Raw genomic sequence first — 18,181 nt, forward strand, 5'->3', positions numbered from 1 at the left:
CCTTCTTACACTGAAAAACACCTCAGCACTTTGGGATTGGCTCATGTGATTTAGATGTAAGTCAGCCACATGACTAACCAGAAAATAACATGGCAGCCACATAAGCATCATGGTACTTTACCTTTCAGTGTAATTTGCAAGACAAATTATCTCATGCTTGAGTAATAATTAAGTAATAGACTCATAGTGCGCACAAATTACACAATTTAAACAACAAACCTTTATTTTTTATTTTTAATGAATTACAGTCACATATTCTGAATCTGAAGCGTCATTCAACAATTTGGAGTCACAGCAAATCTCTGTTTTGAATGTTGGCAGCAGGTTTTGTTGTCATGCGGGTCAGTCTGACGCCAGAAGAGTTGAATTACAAACATGTTATAAGATTAATGTAAAGAAATGAATAACTCCAGAACTCAATCCCTTGAGATGTGCTGTTGTGAGACCCAAAAGCACCTGTGTTGTGCATCCACTGATAGAGAAAGGCAGTGGACTGGATGGTATAATGCATGTGGTGTAATGAGCACAAAACATGGCATTTCTCTTTCAGTGGTTAAGGGCTAGGGCTCATTGCAGGAGGTGCCATATGCTAAAATTACTTCGTCCGTGTTAACAGATGGGGGAGCCATTGTCTAACATGTAGTTATTACTCCACTGCCCCCTTCAAACGCCCCCCCACCACCACCACCCCCCTCCCACCCACACACACACACACACACACACAGACATACACACACAAAGGCACACTCTCCCCAACCATCAATTAAAAACTACCTTAAATTAGTGTTTTAAGTGGGTTACTGTTCTACAAATCATATGAACAAATGTATAATTCTACATCCTGAATGATGGCTTGCAGATGTTTGAAGCATGTAGCTATTAATGATAACACTGACAATATTGGTTATATTCATTTCTATAAAAGAGAAAACGTGTTTCGTCCTAATCGCCCTCATTAACTTTTTGTCTGTTTAAAATGACAAATCAGGCCCCACGCCATTGTTTTTTTTTTGTACCCATGGTCATTAACACAGACCCTGTTGCACACAGGCCTATGTAAATTTGGTGGCGCACGCATGGCGCACAAAGCCAAAGATAGAGTAACAAATCAGGAATTTCCCTCCTGCCACTCCTGAGAGCGCAAGAGAGGACAAAAGTTACGGATTAAGCGCTTCTCCTCAGAGGGGAAAAGCGACAGGCAGCCAATTTGCCACAACCTTTTGTCAAGATTTACCACCAATATACACGTTTCCAGGCGCGCGGAGGACTTTATGATGGGGGGAGAAAGTTGTTTTTATTCCACTATGGACCCATCAGCTTTGCACGATGGCCTCTTTTAGAAACTTTGCTGGAATAAACGGCGCTCTGCAGGAGAACAACGTTCATCGAGAATACTGTGGTTTGCAAGTTTTGATTTTATGACTTTTTTTTTTTTTTTTTTTTCAGCTGTTTTGTTGGGATTGCTGTTGCTGGTCACTTTTTTTTTTTTTTTTTGCTGCTGAGTTCCTCCATGGCGTAGGTGTTGGTACTGGTTTTTAAATCGCCTTTCTGGACAAGGATTTGAGATTTTATAATGCAAATTCATCCGGATTACGTGTGTGAAATAAATCGGAGAGTTTAAAATCCAGTGAAACCCCGTCACCAACACTTTTGGAGAAGGGAAATGCGGAGTAGACACGGCGTCTAGAAGGATGCTGCTGCTTGTACAATGGAAGTGAAGAACTCTTTTGCTGTTGCTGCGGTGGTTTGTCTCTTCTTTTGCTCCAGTTTCAGCCAAGAACTCAACCCTAAAGGCAGGAATGTGTGCAAAGCACCCGGGTAAGCATCAGTGCAGAGGAAAACAGGACTTATTCAACTGGTTGTTGATGCAAATCAGCTTGTTTAGAAGTTTTCCTCTTGACATTTCTTGCCTCATTCTTCTTCAAGATGCGGCTTGCTTAACAATAAGTCGAGTGTTTTCTTCAAGCGTTTTTTCCATTTCTGAAGAATAACTGGGTTTGAAACAGAACGCAACACATTAATAACTTGATAAAGCTGACATTTTCTGCAGTGTTTGCCTTATGCACGAATAGCGGTTCTCACTAAAGCGAAGAAGTCGCTGCAAACTGAAACTCTACGGGGACTTTATTCTCCAAACTTTTCTTTTACTTTCATATCAACATTTATTATCTTATATATCATATATTCGACACATTATTTCACGTTGACCTCTCTCTTTTCCTCATATAACGTGTTTCAGTCCGCTGTGTAGCAGGAGGAGGAGTCCATTGAAGAAAGCAGCTATACAGATGTGTGCATCTGGGACAGGAGTGTTTCCCCCCCCATGTTCTGTAGGGGGCGCTCTCATTGGCCTCCACAGCATTCGTGGCACCGTTTGATTACACGTTTTGCCTGATGTTGCATTTTTAAAAAAATAGAACAAAATCAAGCTTTGGAGAGTTTGAGGAAAGGCAGATTTTAAAGAAACGTATTTTCATCGACTTTCAGAATAATGCTTAATCATGTGAAAAATCATAGAATCACATTCAAAATCCAGACAGCCCCTTCTCAAAGGTTAAAGTATCCAAAAAGTATTTCTTGATGACTTCTAGGATTGTAGCTGAGCCCGTGGATGTCTGGTTCACAAGTCCATAATTGCTGACTGCAGCATCCAAGCTTGTTGGACTGATGTCTATGGATTCTGAAATTGTTGTTGGCGAGAAACAGCAAATGAAGTCCAGGGATCATTCTCCACTGCGCTACAAAAGACGTGTGATAAGAAATCACATGCTTATAGTTTGATGAAGTATCTCTTTGTTTCTTGTGACATAACTTGACTTCTTTTACAGACATTGGGAAAGATGAGAATGAAAACTACAAAAAAAAAAAACAGAGATAAAAGAAAGTTCTTGGAGCAAAACTAAAAAATGACTGAAAAGCCACACACTGCATTTTTTCTGTGTAGCCATAATTAAATGTTCAGTAATCAAGAGCTGAAAACCTGATGATGTGTCATTGTTTCATAGATCTTTCTTTCGCTGAAAAATACAGCTTATTTTAGTGCAGAGTTTATATATATATCTATAGAAAGAGAGAGAGAGCAGTGGCCTCCATTGCACTACAAGTTTGACATTTTGCCCTCCCTCCAATATTCAACATTCATTGCAGTGAACTCACTTGTTTTCCCTGTTATCTTTTCATTTCTTCTGACTTGAATGCAAGAGGCAGTTGGTTCTTTCTTCATGTGATAATGAAAGGCAAACAGGAGTGCAGCTATAATTCAAAACACCAAATGAATTCTACACAATAGTGAATACAGTATAGTGCATCAGTGGAGTGCTGACATGGACAAGTTCTGTATTGAAGGTCAACAAGGGTCAAGTCAGTACATGTTAACTGGATTTTGTCAAAATGTGGATCAACAGAGTTACAAAAAGTTGAGCATCGTGCCATATTATGTACGTAAAATTGTAAAAATTCTTATTTAAAAATCATTGTCCATTCATAACAAGTGAAAGCATGCAGAGGTCAGACCTGTGATCTCTACCACACGCCTATTTTGGCAGGATAAAAAACAGCACTGCTCCCTGCTCATTGACTGAAAGCAAACTGCCATCTTCAAACACTTTAGAGGAAGCTGACGTGTTGCAGGGGCCCCACGGAGGTCACAGGCGTGGGAGGAAGAGGAGACGCATCCGTCCTTTCCTGACAGGCCTAAAACTTGGCTGCAAAATATTGTCTCTGAATACTTGCATTCAGTAGTCAACCTAAAGGGCCCAAGAAACCTTGCAGCTCCAGGGAATTAGTGCTTTTGAGCGTATGTTCTGTACACAGATGGGAATGACCCCTATTCAACAACCATGTGCTAAGCGTATGCGCTATGTACAATGCCCTGCATACGCTTGACATCAGCCACATCAGTAATAACTGTGAGATCAAAGGGGCATGAGTTGGGTGTGGATGCTGCCGCCTCAATATGTGTTTGTTTCACTGTATTTCAATCAGGTTCTTCATCATTGCCCTCTCATTGTGAATCCCATAACTTCTTTTCCAGATCATCAGGATTCGTGTGCTGCAGTGGATGGGGGCAGCTAGGAGATGAATGCCTGACACGTATGTACCATACAGAGTGGCCACATTTATCAGCACTTTTCATACAGCTCATTGTGGAAGCCAGTTGAGTAATACAGCCTATTCTTGTTCACCCAAGCTCTCTGTGAAGGCAACTTCACCTGCAAGGAAAATGAGGTGTGCGTCAGGCCCAATGAATGTCGCTGTCGGCATGGATACTTTGGAGCAAGCTGTGACACCAGTAAGGGATTTGTTATTTTTCATTTTCACTTTATTTTTTCACCTCTTGTGTGCAGTGTTTAAATGTCAAATGCATAGAAATATTTCATGTGTAAAATACCACATTTTAGTTAGAGGCCAGAGGCATGGCTGTAGGGGTTTGAATGTTGGTCCACCACTTTGCCATGAAATATTTTACTGATATCAGTATCAGAGGACGAATCCCAATGACTTTGGTGATCCACTGACTTTCTCTCTAGTGATGTTAGCCAACTGGCATTTGAAGTTTTGAGATAAATGAAATTGCTGTAAAATTTGGCACATTCATTCATACTCCCCTCAGTATAAGTTGTAATCGTTTAGGTGCACCACTATCAGGTCAGCTTTTTTACAGCTGTAGCTGTATGTTGTGTTTAGTGCTAATCAGAATGTCTGAAGTAAGATGGTGACCATGGTAAACATTATACCATAAAAACCTCAGCATGTTAACAGTGCTGGTGTGAGTAACCATGCTGGCATTTAGCTCAAAGCACCATTGTTCCTTAGTACAGCCTCACATAGCTGGTACCATGGCTGTAGACTCTTGTTTAAGGATATTTGATATTTGAATTCCCATTTCCTGATTACTGCACTGTTTTTTTAACAGAGTGCCCTGCCCAGTTCTGGGGCCCTGACTGCAAGGGGAAATGTAATTGTTACCCCAACGGCCAATGTGATGACTTGACCGGCGAGTGTACCTGCAACCACAATCGTTGGGGACCTAACTGCGAGTCTGCTTGCTTATGCCAAAAGGGCAAGTGTGACCAAGAGACAGGCAAATGCACATGTCACCCAGGCGTTTGGGGGCCGCAGTGCAACAACAACTGCTACTGCAGCATCAACTCTGTCTGCGATGCAATGACAGGGCGATGTCTGTGCAATCCTGGCTGGACAGGGAGGAACTGTGCAATCCAGTGCAACTGTAATAATTCACCATGCGACCAGTTCACGGGACGCTGCCAGTGTCGGGAGAGGCTGTGGGGCCCACGGTGTGAACGATACTGCCAGTGTGTACACGGCAAGTGCAACCAGGCAGACGGCTCGTGTACTTGCACACCGGGGTACCGTGGGAAGTTCTGCAGGGAACCGTGTCCTGCAGGGTTCTATGGTCAAAACTGCAGGAACAGGTGGGGGAAAAAACTTGGCCGAGAGCAAATGTACCATTTCAACAACTCAGGAAACATGCAGTTTTACAGATGTCTAATGTTCAGTTCCCTTGTCTGATCCATATTATGGTGCGGTTTTGTGGTTTTGATAGGAAATAAGATTTAATATATGCTGCAGCTGATAACCGTTAAAATATCTGACCATGTTACTTAATGGTGTAATAATAAAGTGAGATTTGGGAGTTGGTATTCACGTTATCCCACAATCATCAGCCAACATGTAAAAGCAATTCAGGTTAAGTGCTTTACCTTCCATGGACTGTGTCGTTCTCACACGATACAGTTGCCATAAACTAAAAAGAACACGGTGAGAGTTCATTGTCGTTTATCTCCCTCTTTAAATGATCATTAGAGCAACAATTTAAAGCATGAAAAATACATCTTCTTTTCATCATGTTTATGATCCAATGAGATCAGATTAGATGGAAGAATTTGTGTGTAAACAAGAAAAATGAGACTTCCTTTCCTGTTTTCCTTGGCTGACCCACAGGTGTGGGCACTGCAAGGGCCAGCAGCCCTGTAAGGTGACGGAGGGACGCTGCATCACCTGCGACAGAGGCTGGAATGGGACACGGTGTGACCAGCTCTGCTCCAAAGGCTTCTTTGGCGAAAACTGCCAGGAAGTGTGTCCAACTTGCAAAGACGGTCACCACTGCGACCCCATTCACGGCAAGTGCTCTCACTGCAACCCTGGCTGGATTGGGGACAGGTAAGAATACACTGTGCAAAAGAAACATGCAAAAAAAAACATGTTTGTATTTTGTCGTTCAGTCACGCCTTTCTTTCCAGTAGAGCTTTATCATTTTCAAAGTTAAAAACATAATGGCAGCTACTGTCATACAATTTTCCATACTGCGATAATGTCTCACAAGCTTGATAATGACTGTAATCATTGGCATTCCTTTTGTGTGTGATAGGTGCGAGGTGCGCTGCCCCAATGGCACATACGGCGAGAACTGTGAGAACAACTGCAGTCACTGTTTTAACGGCATCTGTCATGTTGTCACGGGAGAGTGCCTGTGTGACCCAGGGTTTTATGGCACCTAGTAAGTCATAAGACACCTCATTTCCCCAAAAACTCATGTTTACGCTCTCGGCAGCTTTAAAGTACACAGACATTCATATTACTTTCATAGTACTTGTGTCACAAACTTATATTTGTTAGGAATTAAATGAGTGGACTTGTTTTTCGAGGCATATTTTCACAGATACTGATAAAGAACAGTCTTGGAATAGAAAAAAGAAATTCCTACAAACTTCCATCACAGGAAAAAGTTTGCCTGGAACAAAAAACTGGTCCCATTTATCCACCTTCTGTGTGCTATTTTATGCATCTGTCACTTGGAATGAACATTAAACAGATGTTGTTTTTTTCTCCTGTCTTCACTCAAGCTGCAATATGACCTGTCAACCTGGCCAGTACGGAGTGAACTGCAACCAAACCTGCTCTTGCCATGACAAGAACTGTGATCCTGTGTCTGGTGCTTGCTATCTCCGTAAGAAAATCTCTTTTTAAGGGGTTTTCTGTGGACAGCAGAAACACCAGTTTTTCTATATGCTGCATCTTTTCAGCAACAAAGAACAGTTATTTCCTACTCGCACTACACATACAGAAAGAAATATAACCCTCTGAACTGTCCAAAGAGCCAGATGTCACCAGTGCTGCCTGTGTATTGAATGTCTAATAGTTGGCTGCACAAACGGAGTACCAACAAACACGTCTATTCAGGTCAGTGTGTGTAGTGGGAGAGTTAACGTAGCGAGGCCTTGATAGTGTTTCCAGACCCAGACCGGTGTCCTTTTTATGGCTGTGTTTGTTGGCTCTGTTCCTGTCCAGCCGGAGAGAGAGAGAGAGAAGGAGAGAGGAAGAGAGAAAGAGAGAGAGGAAGGAAGAAATAAAGTGGGGGATGGAGAAATTATGAGAGAAAAAAGAGAACTTGGAAGGGAGTCAGAGGGAAGGAGAGTAGAGGACAAAGTGGACTGTTTGGGAAGAGGAGATCATTGGAGGCAGGCAGGGAGAATGTTGTTGTAAAGGACGCAATGTAGGGGGGATTTTGGCCATTAGACATGACGGGTGGAGGCAGGTTGGTCAGTGATACCATAAGACCTTGTCACTTCTACCTTACACCCCTCCAAAACCATTTTCCATTCTTTATCCAGCTGTGAGGGCAGAGCAATGACAACCTGTCATGCCCAAGCTGTCCAACAATCCATCTCAGCCTCATGTGACAGTGCAAGGACCACCTCTACTTACCCCCGAACTAATGGTTTGCTTCTCTTCTGGTGTCATCTGTCCTTGCAAGTGCCAAATGCTGTCCATACAGTACTTATGCAATAACAGTGCTGATTATCTTTGGGGTGTATCCCACTTGAAGAGGGAGGGGTGCTAATAAATCATCGATGAGTTATTGTGAGGGGCGTGCACTAAAGAGGGGGTTAGGGGAGGAAGAGTGCTTGCAGGAAATAAGCAGTGAAAGGGTAAGTAGCCCGTGTCTTCAGGGAGATAAGATTATTAGTGAATAATGTGGAGTGAATTGCAATCTCATTTCCTCAGAGATGCTTCATGTCAAGCTGTGATTGCAAATCAATTGTTCTCTATCATTATTATCATAGCTACCGGTCACGTTAATGAATATTTTACACAGCTAGCTAAACAGTCATTTCAAGTCATTTGAATGTACTTGGACAGTAAATCATAATAATTTGCTATATGTCAAGGTCTCCACTGTTAGTGATGACAGAGAGAGATTTGTTGAAACTGGCATTCAGAGTTCTGCTGTGCCAATGTGACACACCCTGAATTCCCTGCATCTCGTCTTTCAGAGCCCAACCAGCGGATGGGTGTGATTGCGGCTGGAACCCTGGTCTCCTTTTTGCTGATTGTCCTCCTCTCGCTGCTGTGCTGCTGCTGCCTGTGTCGACACAAAGACGACCACAAGTGAGTGACAGATAGGTGTCTTCGCATTTACGGTCCACGATGAGGGCTCAAGTTCCTAGCAAGAGGCTTGCCTTGGTTATGAAAATAGAGGAAAATATTTTCTTTTTACTCTGTCTCACAGGTACCAGGTTGTTAAATGAATAAATGCATGTAAATTGTATTTTAAATGCTTTTATATATTGACATTACAGTGGGAGTAGCAATGTGAGCAGCCCCTGAGCCCTCAAAAGAGGCACAGGGCCAGGTTTAATATGCCTCTTTTGAATGATTCATTTGGATTTCCGTGGCGTCATCCTTTTTCAATCCTAACCAAGACAACTCTACCAACAGCAAAAAAGCCAAGCGGATCCTGTGTGGACGATTTAGCCGAATCAGCACTAAACTTCCCCGTATTCCACTGAGGCGACAGAAACTGCCCAAAGTAGTCGGTAAGCCCCAAAACTCTTTCTCATATCCCGCTGCAATGCTGCCAGAAGCTGCTGTATTTTATGTAATCATTCTCTCTGGGTCTTAGACAACACAGTCTGCTAAAGTCAGCTTCATTAATTGTAGATGCATAATTAGCGGAGGCCATGAATTTAAGAAATGGTATTCAGATTTTGACATATGATGGTGGTGACACAACATGAAAACTGCGGTTTTACTGGCTATTAGTGCTTTTATAGGTCTTCAGCAGAGACAATGGTGACAATGAATGGCAGTCGGAGTGAGCACTTTTTTCTTCAGTGCTACCTTAGTCTACTACTTAGATGATGAATAGGGTTGAAAAGTGTATGGTGGCTGCCAGGTGAGTGTGGGGTTTCATTTGAAAGGAATGCACTGGTTTTAGAGCCCCTTATTATTCTTGGCACCCTCAAATGCCATGTGTTCATATTATTACAACCTAAACTGGGGCTTTTTTTCTTCCCATTTTCTTTACTCATTTCCATCGTCTTCTTCCCCAAGAAAATTTTTCTTGGGCTAAGGAGGAGGCCATGTTATTAAAAGAAGGCCAGTGGTTGTCGGGGGGCCCGGGTGGTGGTGAGTGACGCGCTATCAAAGGCAGCACTGTTTGGGTGGACGCTGCAGCTCTGCTGCTCCATGCGGAGGTCTCGTGGCCTGTGACAGATCTGTCTGTGACCCCAGTCTTTTTTTTTTTATGGTAGACAGAGGAGATATGCTGATCTTTAAAACCCCAGCACACACAGTTTAACGTGGCTGTTTTTTATTCAGGGTTCATAAAAAGATTTAACAGTTTAAAGAATACACACTCTACTGTCAGAATTTCTTTTAAACTTCAAGCATTTTATAAGCAGATAATCATCTCGCTCCCATTAGCAGATCCAGAATCCAGAACGCTGAGATCTAGAATCTGCAGATTTCAAACTGTCCTTCAACTTAAGCATCGTTACAAAACCGCATCTATGTACAAAACACTGTCATTTGTTTCTTTAAAAGGGCTCTACTGAAGTCAGTGTGCTGTGAAAGGGGTTAAAACATGATGACCTGGTTTCTTTTCCCAGTCTGAGCAGCATGTGCCTCCTCAGTTATCCAGCTGATTATTTAAGCTAGAATCTGCCTTGATCAAAATACATCACTGGAACAGAGTTGCCTTTGTCACCACAGTGTGGGACTTTAAAATGCTTGTTTTTGAAGACCTTTACCATGTGAAGCCATGTGCCAGAGCCATAAAAGCTGACATCACTCTAGTCAAATATCTTTTTAAACAAATGTAATATCACATTTTTACATAAAGATACTGGCTTGTGTTTACACTGCAAGCAAAGAAATAAAAAAAATTATTTCTAGTCTTTTACAGTCAAGATTTCTACATTTTCAGAGGATGAACTGAGAATAGACCTCCATCCCCAAACATACCTATTACAAGTACCGCTCTTTTGTCTTTCCTGGTTCATCCTATCCAAATTGTTGCCACTCTGCTTTCTGTTGGGCTACCCACAGAAGTGTGGTCTGCCAACATTTAGAAACTCAAACTCTGACTGGGGCTACACAGTCCTGCACACACACATTCCAGAGGGGGCCCATTGGGGCTGGAAACAGGAAGTGGTCAAATTTACCCCAGTCCGTGTCAGAACTGTGATTTATCCACACCAGGGTCAGTGGCAACAGATGCAGCAAGACAAAATGAGAAAGAAACCGGGGGGAAGTAGGGAAGGAAGACAACATGTACCCCTCTGTCAGCATAGTTAGTCGAAATAGCTACACGGACACACTGTCACCTATTTGCCTCTTGGCAAAGCAAAGGCTGTTTGCTTGTAGTTTGGCATTCCATTCTACGCATATTTACTCCACGCCCCACAGATACACGTCTGTCCAGCATTGCTTACATCCTCTGTGTCCAAATGGTTCCCCATCGGTGAGGGCTGAGAGTAACACCACCTGCTTTTTTCATCTTTATTCATCAAGGGGAAGTTGGCTGGGATTACAAATGTGTTTGCAGCACCACTCAACTCCACAGTCATGCGGTTGTGAGCTACCCAAAGAGAACCTTTTCAGACCCTTAAGTCACTCTTAAGTGCATTAATTAACCTGAAACAGAGCAGAGGAAAGGGCTGCTTTAATTCTAGTGAGAACCAACGTGCTTCTGCTATAGTGGTGACCCATGATTGGTTGATGAGGCTTTGAGTTGGCCATCGCTCAGCGTACTGTATTTGTTTTATACTCTGCATGCAATCCCATAAACCATACAAAAGCTATTTCAGGCTGAAACATATTGTTTCTTCTTATCATTGGAAAGTAAAATCCCCATTCTATGCCCAGATTTCCACAGTTGGACGAGGCATTTGACCTAGCAACCTTCTTGTCCCAGCCCGGCTTTGTAGCCTTTAAACTACCTCTGCCTCAGGTCTGAGCATTCCCCCCCAGCAACTGCGGTGGTGAAGCTCTGCAGCTGGGATGTGTCAATAATGGCCTGTTGTGCATTGGCCTCCATGTAGGGAAGGATCACAGTGGCGTCCAGTCTGCAGAACAATCCGCCCCACTAGACCCACAGTCTGGGGGGAGCAGCTTTCAAGGGCAGCAGTTGTTGAGCACTGCATACATGCAATGTCGCAAAATTCCCATGTGTTAGCTTGTTGACTAACTTAACTGAAGTCTTTGCATAGGTTAGCTGCTCTACATTCCATAGTCACTCAGAGTCTCTGCCTATGAGCTGCACAGTAAGGACAGAAGCGAAGACAGACCCTTTCTTATGAATTAATTTATTCCTTTCAGTGAATTTCATCCACACCTCTGAATAAATATTTTGCTGGGTTCTGTTTACAGTATTTTTTGTTATTAATCTACCACATCCACACTTAGCTAATTTCTTTTTACCAGTCAATCCAATCAGTATAGTAGTGCCTTAGACTTTAGAGTCATTTTGTAGCCACAACAGTCCAACATTAACTATACATGTGGAAAGAGCAGAGTGGCATTATTCTTGTAAACAGGATATCCTTAAATAATCACATAAATGGGTGCCCTTGGATGGAAGTCCCCTCTGCATATCGAAACACTTGCTATTCTTGGCTTTTTTTCCCCCTTTTACACACATCTGTACTTGCTTATTGTAGACACGTTGCACCTGTGTTGACATTATCCACCCTACGAGTTACAGAAAGACATTAGACTCCCAAACTCAAACATGAAGTTCAGAGGTTTAGATGACTTGGTTTGGATAGATGTAGAGCATGCTTTTTAAGGAACAGTGGTTATAGATCAGTGTAGTGATAAAGATGAACCAAATAAGGGTTATTTCTTAGCATGTCATCAAAACTTTAAAACAGATCTTCTACCTGATGTAGTAACTTCCAGTTGAAATATATAATGTTAAAACTAGATTAAATTCAGCAGCCCCAAGGAAAGAACTAATTGGGGTCCTTGAGAATCGCTTTGTACAAACATGTCAGTACACACACACACACACACACACACACACACACACACATCCTCTATGATTCACTCCTGATCTGACCGTGACTAAATCTAGTTGTTGTTTGAGAAAATGTTGAAAGCAAGAAAGGCACAACAGAAAGTCACATGGTGTGAGGCAGACGGGTGGACACAGGAAGCAAGAGAATAAACATCAGACAGATTTATGATGTAAAATAAACCAGACACGTTTAGTTTACTCATGTATTTCAGTGTTATTAATTCTTTTGCTTTGTAGCATTTTCAAAGTGCGTGCATATCAGACACAAACATCGGGAGGTGCAGTGAGAGTTTTAACAAAGCTGTGTGAAATCTGAGTGTTTTTCTTTTATCAGATAGCGCTTCTACAAGTCACCAAGTCTGCATACATCTCTTAAAGTAGCTCATATTTTAAATGACGGTCAAACAACAGCTAAGGAGCTAAGATTTGTTCCTGGCCAGGTTTCTGGTACAGTTGGGGGATTTCTTCCACACAGCGTTTATCTGAGGTCTAAACAAACGGATGGAACCATGTGTCATCAGGCATGTAAACAGGAGCATGTGATGTGGTCGGTAATGTTAACGCCCAGAACTGTGCTGTTCACGCCAGATGGGAATAACCAACCGCAAGTATCCCTCAGAAACCACAGCTGTCCTGAGACTGAATGGTCAGCAGAATGCTGCAATGTCTGAAGGGGAGGAAGGAAGAGAAAGATTGAGAGACAGAGAGGCAGACAGAGAGGGAATCATGACCTACATATCGTTCAGGGAGAGAATTCAGTGGAAGCCACGAATGAACAAAGTTTGGCACCTACATACTAGAAAAGACGAACATTGCAACTGTTTAATTTAGGATTGAGACTTAATTAGTATATCAGTTATACACTACGTTGGTGTTGCCATGCAGATGCTCAATTATAACAGCTCATGGACATTTTAGGAATTGAGTTTCTTTTCTACAGGCTAGCAGGTATACACACTACCTGTTTCTTCTTGTTTTCAGTATTCGTGCTATAAGCGAGGTTAAGAAATACTGAATAACTATCTTTTGCTTCACTTAACAACAACACGAGGTGTTTGAGTCATCTTTTGATCCCCCAAACCAATGCCAGTAGTCTTGGGGTGACTGAGAATATCGTATGTCTTGTAAGTGAGTGAGAACAGACTGTTGTTCTTGTAACGTGGTACAATACCCTCTGGCTGACCTTTTGGCTTCTGCGTTTGTTTTCTGTTCTCAGTAGCCCACCACGACCCAGAGAACACCTTCAACTGCAGCTTCATCGAGCCCCCCTCGGCGACCGAGCAGCCCCCCCTCTCCTCCTGGTCGTCCCAGGAGTCTTTCTCCTCCTTTGAGAGCGGAGACGAGGGGCCAGTTTACTGCGTCCCCCATGAAGGTGAGTCATCGCAGGAATAAACAAACAGTTTAGTTATCTGTAATGATGCACATAAATCTATCATTGAGTCTTTGGCATGTAGGAGCTTTTTCACATACACACGCACACATTTCTGAAGAAGTCAAAATCCCCTGTGTGATCATGCGATGACTCAACTGATTCTGTAAATCTCATTATGGAGATAGTTTCCTTATCATATGCCATCTAGGTCCAGGTTTTGCTTCCAGAACAAGGAGAATATAAACAGGAAATGGAATGGTCAAGTCAGTATATGGCACAAATCCAAACAGTGACTAACTCCTTGAAGTTTGGTGGAAAACACCCATTCCATCAGTTTCTATTCTGAAAGTCTGACAGTGCAAGTCAGGTTTTGTTTGGGGGATTTTTTTTTTTGTGTGTCGAGTGATTGATGTTTTTTTTAGTGCTATCTTAGTAGTCTGGTTTAGTTTTCATTTTCCCCATGAATGGTTTAAGGGGTGTGAAACAATTGATTTTGAGTAAAAAGCCCCAGGCACAAAATAATTACTTTAACCATCATGAAAGGGTTTTGAATTAGAGTTACACCGACAGGATCTGTTGCTCTGGAGTCGCTCCAGTCTCAAGTATGTGTATACAAATTAGGGAATGAAGTGGTACAGATATCAGTCTTTAAATAAAATGTGTTTTTTCTGGTGGGAAGAAAATGGAAACACTGAAATGCTTCCATTTGTGAAGTTTCACATTTAAAAAGCCATGTAGTCTACACAATTTTGAGGTTTACATTTATTGCTTATGAATTCAACTTTATATTTGCAAGTCTGTTATATGTTGCTTTGACTGACAAAAATATTTATATTCTCTAAAAATATTATACAACATTTTAGTTTCTTGATATTTGTTTGAAAAAGTAAAATGTTCTTCAAATCAGAAAATTGGATAGATAGTCCTTGACTAATACCATCCTCCAATGATCCACAGAATCTGTGAACGAAAACAGAGAGAAGCGCAGCCCCAGCCCAGCAACAGAGAGGCTAGACTCTATCCCTAATGAGGAGGATGCAGGGGAGTACACCTCTCTTAAAGACACCAGTGTCACGAAACAAGAAGGCAGCGAGCAGCCGCTGCTCAAGTCTTCTGACAGTGAAGGCTCCACCAGTGGCTCCGAGTCCACTACTGCGGCCCTGTATGCCCGCATCGCCCGCCTCTCCAAGCAGTCCAAGGAGGATGATGGCAACAGCAAGGATGGGGATGGTACCCCTACATCAGAGGCCAAGCGCAATGGAAAGCCACCACCCTCACCTGGCAAGCCCAAACCACGGCCACCAGACCCGTCCACTAAGCCCAAGGTATCGTGGATACACGGGAATACTACAGGGTCCCCCCAGCCAGAGCAGCAGGGACAAGGGGGGGGGATGAAGGCACTCGCAGTGCCAAAGGAGAAAAAGAGAAACTCCAGCGACGGCTCAGCCAAGAGTGAGGAGCGGCAGAAAATGAAGGAGAAGAGCCGTGAGCAACAGAAGAAACAGGAGGGGAAGGAGGCAGATGTCAATGGCTCCCCCAGCAAACACAAAGCTATACGGGTTAAGAAGTCTGGGGATGAGCACAGCAGTCCCAGTCACATGGAGCACATCAACGGTGTGGTTCAGAATGCCCTGAAGAAGATAAGTGGCTTCCACAGTTCCTCATCTGAAAAGAAGAGTGTTGACAGTCCAAAGGAGACCCACAAGGAGCCACCCAAGAGCCCCAAGGTCATCCACCCTCATATGAACTCTGAGGCTGCCACGCTCCTGGCGGCTCAGCTTAAGGAGAAAACCCAAAGCATCAACAGGAATGAGGGGACAGGTCTGACGAAAACCAATGGTCTCTCCACACCCAAGGGAAACCGGGAGAAGCCCACGCCTCCACAGAAAGCCAAGAGGACCCCCTCCAGTGGATTGAGCCAGCAGGGCTCCAACAAACCCCTGCTGCCCACTTCGAGCAGCCTCCAGAAGATGGTGGCACCCGTCACCACCGACCTTGGGAACCCTGAAGCCAAGAGCCCGGAGAAGCAGGACTTGAACGGCTCAAGGGCAGGGGACCCAACGTTGGATCCTACGCCAAAGAAGACTCCCATAAAAAAGCCACCCAGGAAGAAAGGCAAGGAGGGTGCTTTAGATACTTCGGAAAGTAAAACACCCCAGCACAAGACAGCCATTATGCCACCGCAGGTAGTGAAATAAGCATTTGGAAAGACAAATGGTCAAAGCTTATAATGGATTTCACAGAAACTAAAACGGATTTGTTGGAAGGTGAACCATATAGTTTTTCTATCAAGGAATTTCAACGTTTTTGTGTGTGAGCGTGCTGTGACTCCAGGACCAGTCAAGAGTAAGAAATGCTTTTAAATCGAGGGCGCAGTTGTCATATTGGTGAGTTGTATTGTAATGACCTCTATACACCAAAGTATTTCAAGAATAATTTTTTTTTGTAACAACTATGTATCAATCTCACTGCACAACCTGTGGTGAAGCCGGACACAACTGTGAGAACAGTGATGCACAGACATAATCCATAGTTCATTCATCTCTATTCCTCTGCAGTATGTCCACCACTATATTTATATATGGATTGCTTTTGAGGTTGCATAACTGTAATTTGCTATGTAGGTGTTGGAAAAATAGCTATTTTTTTTGTACGCCTTCCACAGGTACTAAATTAGATCCTCTGAGGATTGCAAGCTTTTTGGTTTGTTTTGTTTTTCTCATTTCTAAGGACCAAAAATGTGTACCTTCAGCCACACTCAGTTAGATATAATCCTCATTCTTAATGTCAAGGTTATTCTTTGCAGATGAGATACTTAATCATTGTTAATGAAGAGAAAATACAGTTTGATCAGTCAGTCAGTGTGATTTGCTGTCCTCAGTTTTGCAAGTTTCAGGCTGATGCATCACATCGTTAGGAATGTTTCTTGTTAATCAACTAAATGTGACGAAGGTACCCAAAGTACACAGGTTTTGCTTCATTTAGGACTTTTTGTAATTGCCTTCTGTGCTAGTGGGTCACCATTAATTCCTCACTGAGCTTTAATGTTTGTTTCACAGCTCTGAAATGTTGCATTTTTGGATTTAAATTCTTAGCTCTCTTGTGTCCAACTCTGTCAGACATGGTTTGTTGAAACCCAAACAAGCTTTTTGATCTTTCTGCAAAAAGGGCAATTTTAAACCTCTTTCATACTTGCGTTAACACCAAATCACCAGAATGTGCTCTTACTGTACGTTTTATTCAGTCAGCTAAACCACTAAACCAAAAATGAAATCCCAAGCTATCCTATGTCCTCACTTTATGTCACGCTTATAAATCACTCTCTTACTTTCTCTGTAATACAGCAAAATCTGCAGTTTCTCTATGTTGCACGTAAGAAACCATACTGCAGGACAATCCTCCCTGTAAATCACATACAATAGATAGTTCTGTTAAAGTAATGACTGCTGGTAGCATTCTCTGCAGATCAGACAACAGAAGGAGACTGCCATGTGCCTTTATTTGCTCTTTCAGTTCAGTCAAAGTAGAAACTAGGTCAATATCTCCCTTTGAGCTATTCTCATTTCACATAGATTTGTTTATGCTATCAGGTATTGTGTGGAAAAAAAGCTTTAAGATCCTTAAGCTAAGAGATCCATGCTGAAGTAATAGGGTGCTTTAATTTCCTTGATTTAGGGTTAGACTGTAAGGTTAAATGGTACCGTGCCTAAAGTGTTAAAATGTGCCTCAACTGTGGATCAGTTTAAGCAAAAGGAGCTGTCTTTGCCTTAATGTTTTTGCCAACTTGTATTTCAAGTGTTAATCCTAAAATAAACAAGCCAAACCAAGGTGGTGGGGTGGGATACTTGGGATACTAATTCAGTTTGTCAAGAGGAAAAGGCTTTTTATTTGAGTTATTGGTGGATAGCTATTTTGAAAGTAGCTCTCACAACATGAGCTACGAAGAATGGATGATAGGCAAGTTAGCATGCCATTGGCATGTATGGCGCTGAATATATTACATGCACAGCTAATTTTAAAATTGTCTTGGTTTTATGTGTTTTTTATCAAGGTACAACACATTTCTTTTTTTCAACATTTTCTACTTGTATACATGGTGTACTTTTTATTATCTTTGTAAGCTGTGCTTATATGACCTTTTTAGTTCTTCTTTTTTCCTTGGTGTCAATGAACTGGCTTTCATGTTGAATTGCTTTTTTTTTTTTTGGTATGTTGCTTATTTTTGGCTCCGAAGCAAACCTACAGTATGAGTACTTTCCTCCTGTAAAGTTTACATTGGCTTTGTAATTGTTCTCTGTTGATGTTATTGTTTGCGTAACACTTAACTGCATGACGCAGAGTGTAATTATATGGCATTAATAGCTGCACAGGAAATTTGTAACCTTCTTGTTCCCTTTAGTTGTTATTATTGCCTCCCATAAAAATAACTCATACAGAAAGGATTGTACAATACTACTATGATACCACTGTTGAAATAATTGCAT

General features: G+C 42.3%; 1 protein-coding gene across 1 annotated transcript; it reads left to right on the top strand.

Annotated features, from left to right (window-relative positions):
- The first annotated feature begins 1,163 nt into the window (after positions 1-1,163).
- On the top strand, positions 1,164-16,565 carry scarf2 (scavenger receptor class F, member 2). Its single transcript, XM_070834421.1, has 11 exons — positions 1,164-1,818; positions 4,034-4,092; positions 4,190-4,291; positions 4,916-5,435; positions 5,965-6,183; positions 6,392-6,520; positions 6,867-6,970; positions 8,298-8,412; positions 8,743-8,840; positions 13,542-13,697; positions 14,655-16,565. The coding sequence occupies exons 1-11, from the start codon at positions 1,709-1,711 to the stop codon at positions 15,893-15,895; spliced, it is 2,853 nt and encodes a 950-aa protein (XP_070690522.1). The 5' UTR covers positions 1,164-1,708; the 3' UTR covers positions 15,896-16,565.
- The last annotated feature ends 1,616 nt before the right edge of the window (positions 16,566-18,181 follow it).

This window comes from Pempheris klunzingeri, chromosome 7, assembly GCF_042242105.1.
Source record: "Pempheris klunzingeri isolate RE-2024b chromosome 7, fPemKlu1.hap1, whole genome shotgun sequence".
Lineage (NCBI taxonomy): Eukaryota > Metazoa > Chordata > Actinopteri > Acropomatiformes > Pempheridae > Pempheris > Pempheris klunzingeri.

What these genes read in the sequence shown, in the direction of transcription:
- scarf2 (XM_070834421.1), top strand. Translation starts at nt 1,709, where the DNA reads ATGGAAGTGAAGAACTCTTTTGCTGTTGCTGCGGTGGTTTGTCTCTTC. An exon ending in CCAGGGTTTTATGGCACCTA is followed by an intron (nt 6,521 to 6,866) that starts GTAAGTCATAAG and finishes TCTTCACTCAAG; the next exon opens with CTGCAATATGACCTGTCAAC. An exon ending in GAAACTGCCCAAAGTAGTCG is followed by an intron (nt 8,841 to 13,541) that starts GTAAGCCCCAAA and finishes TTCTGTTCTCAG; the next exon opens with TAGCCCACCACGACCCAGAG.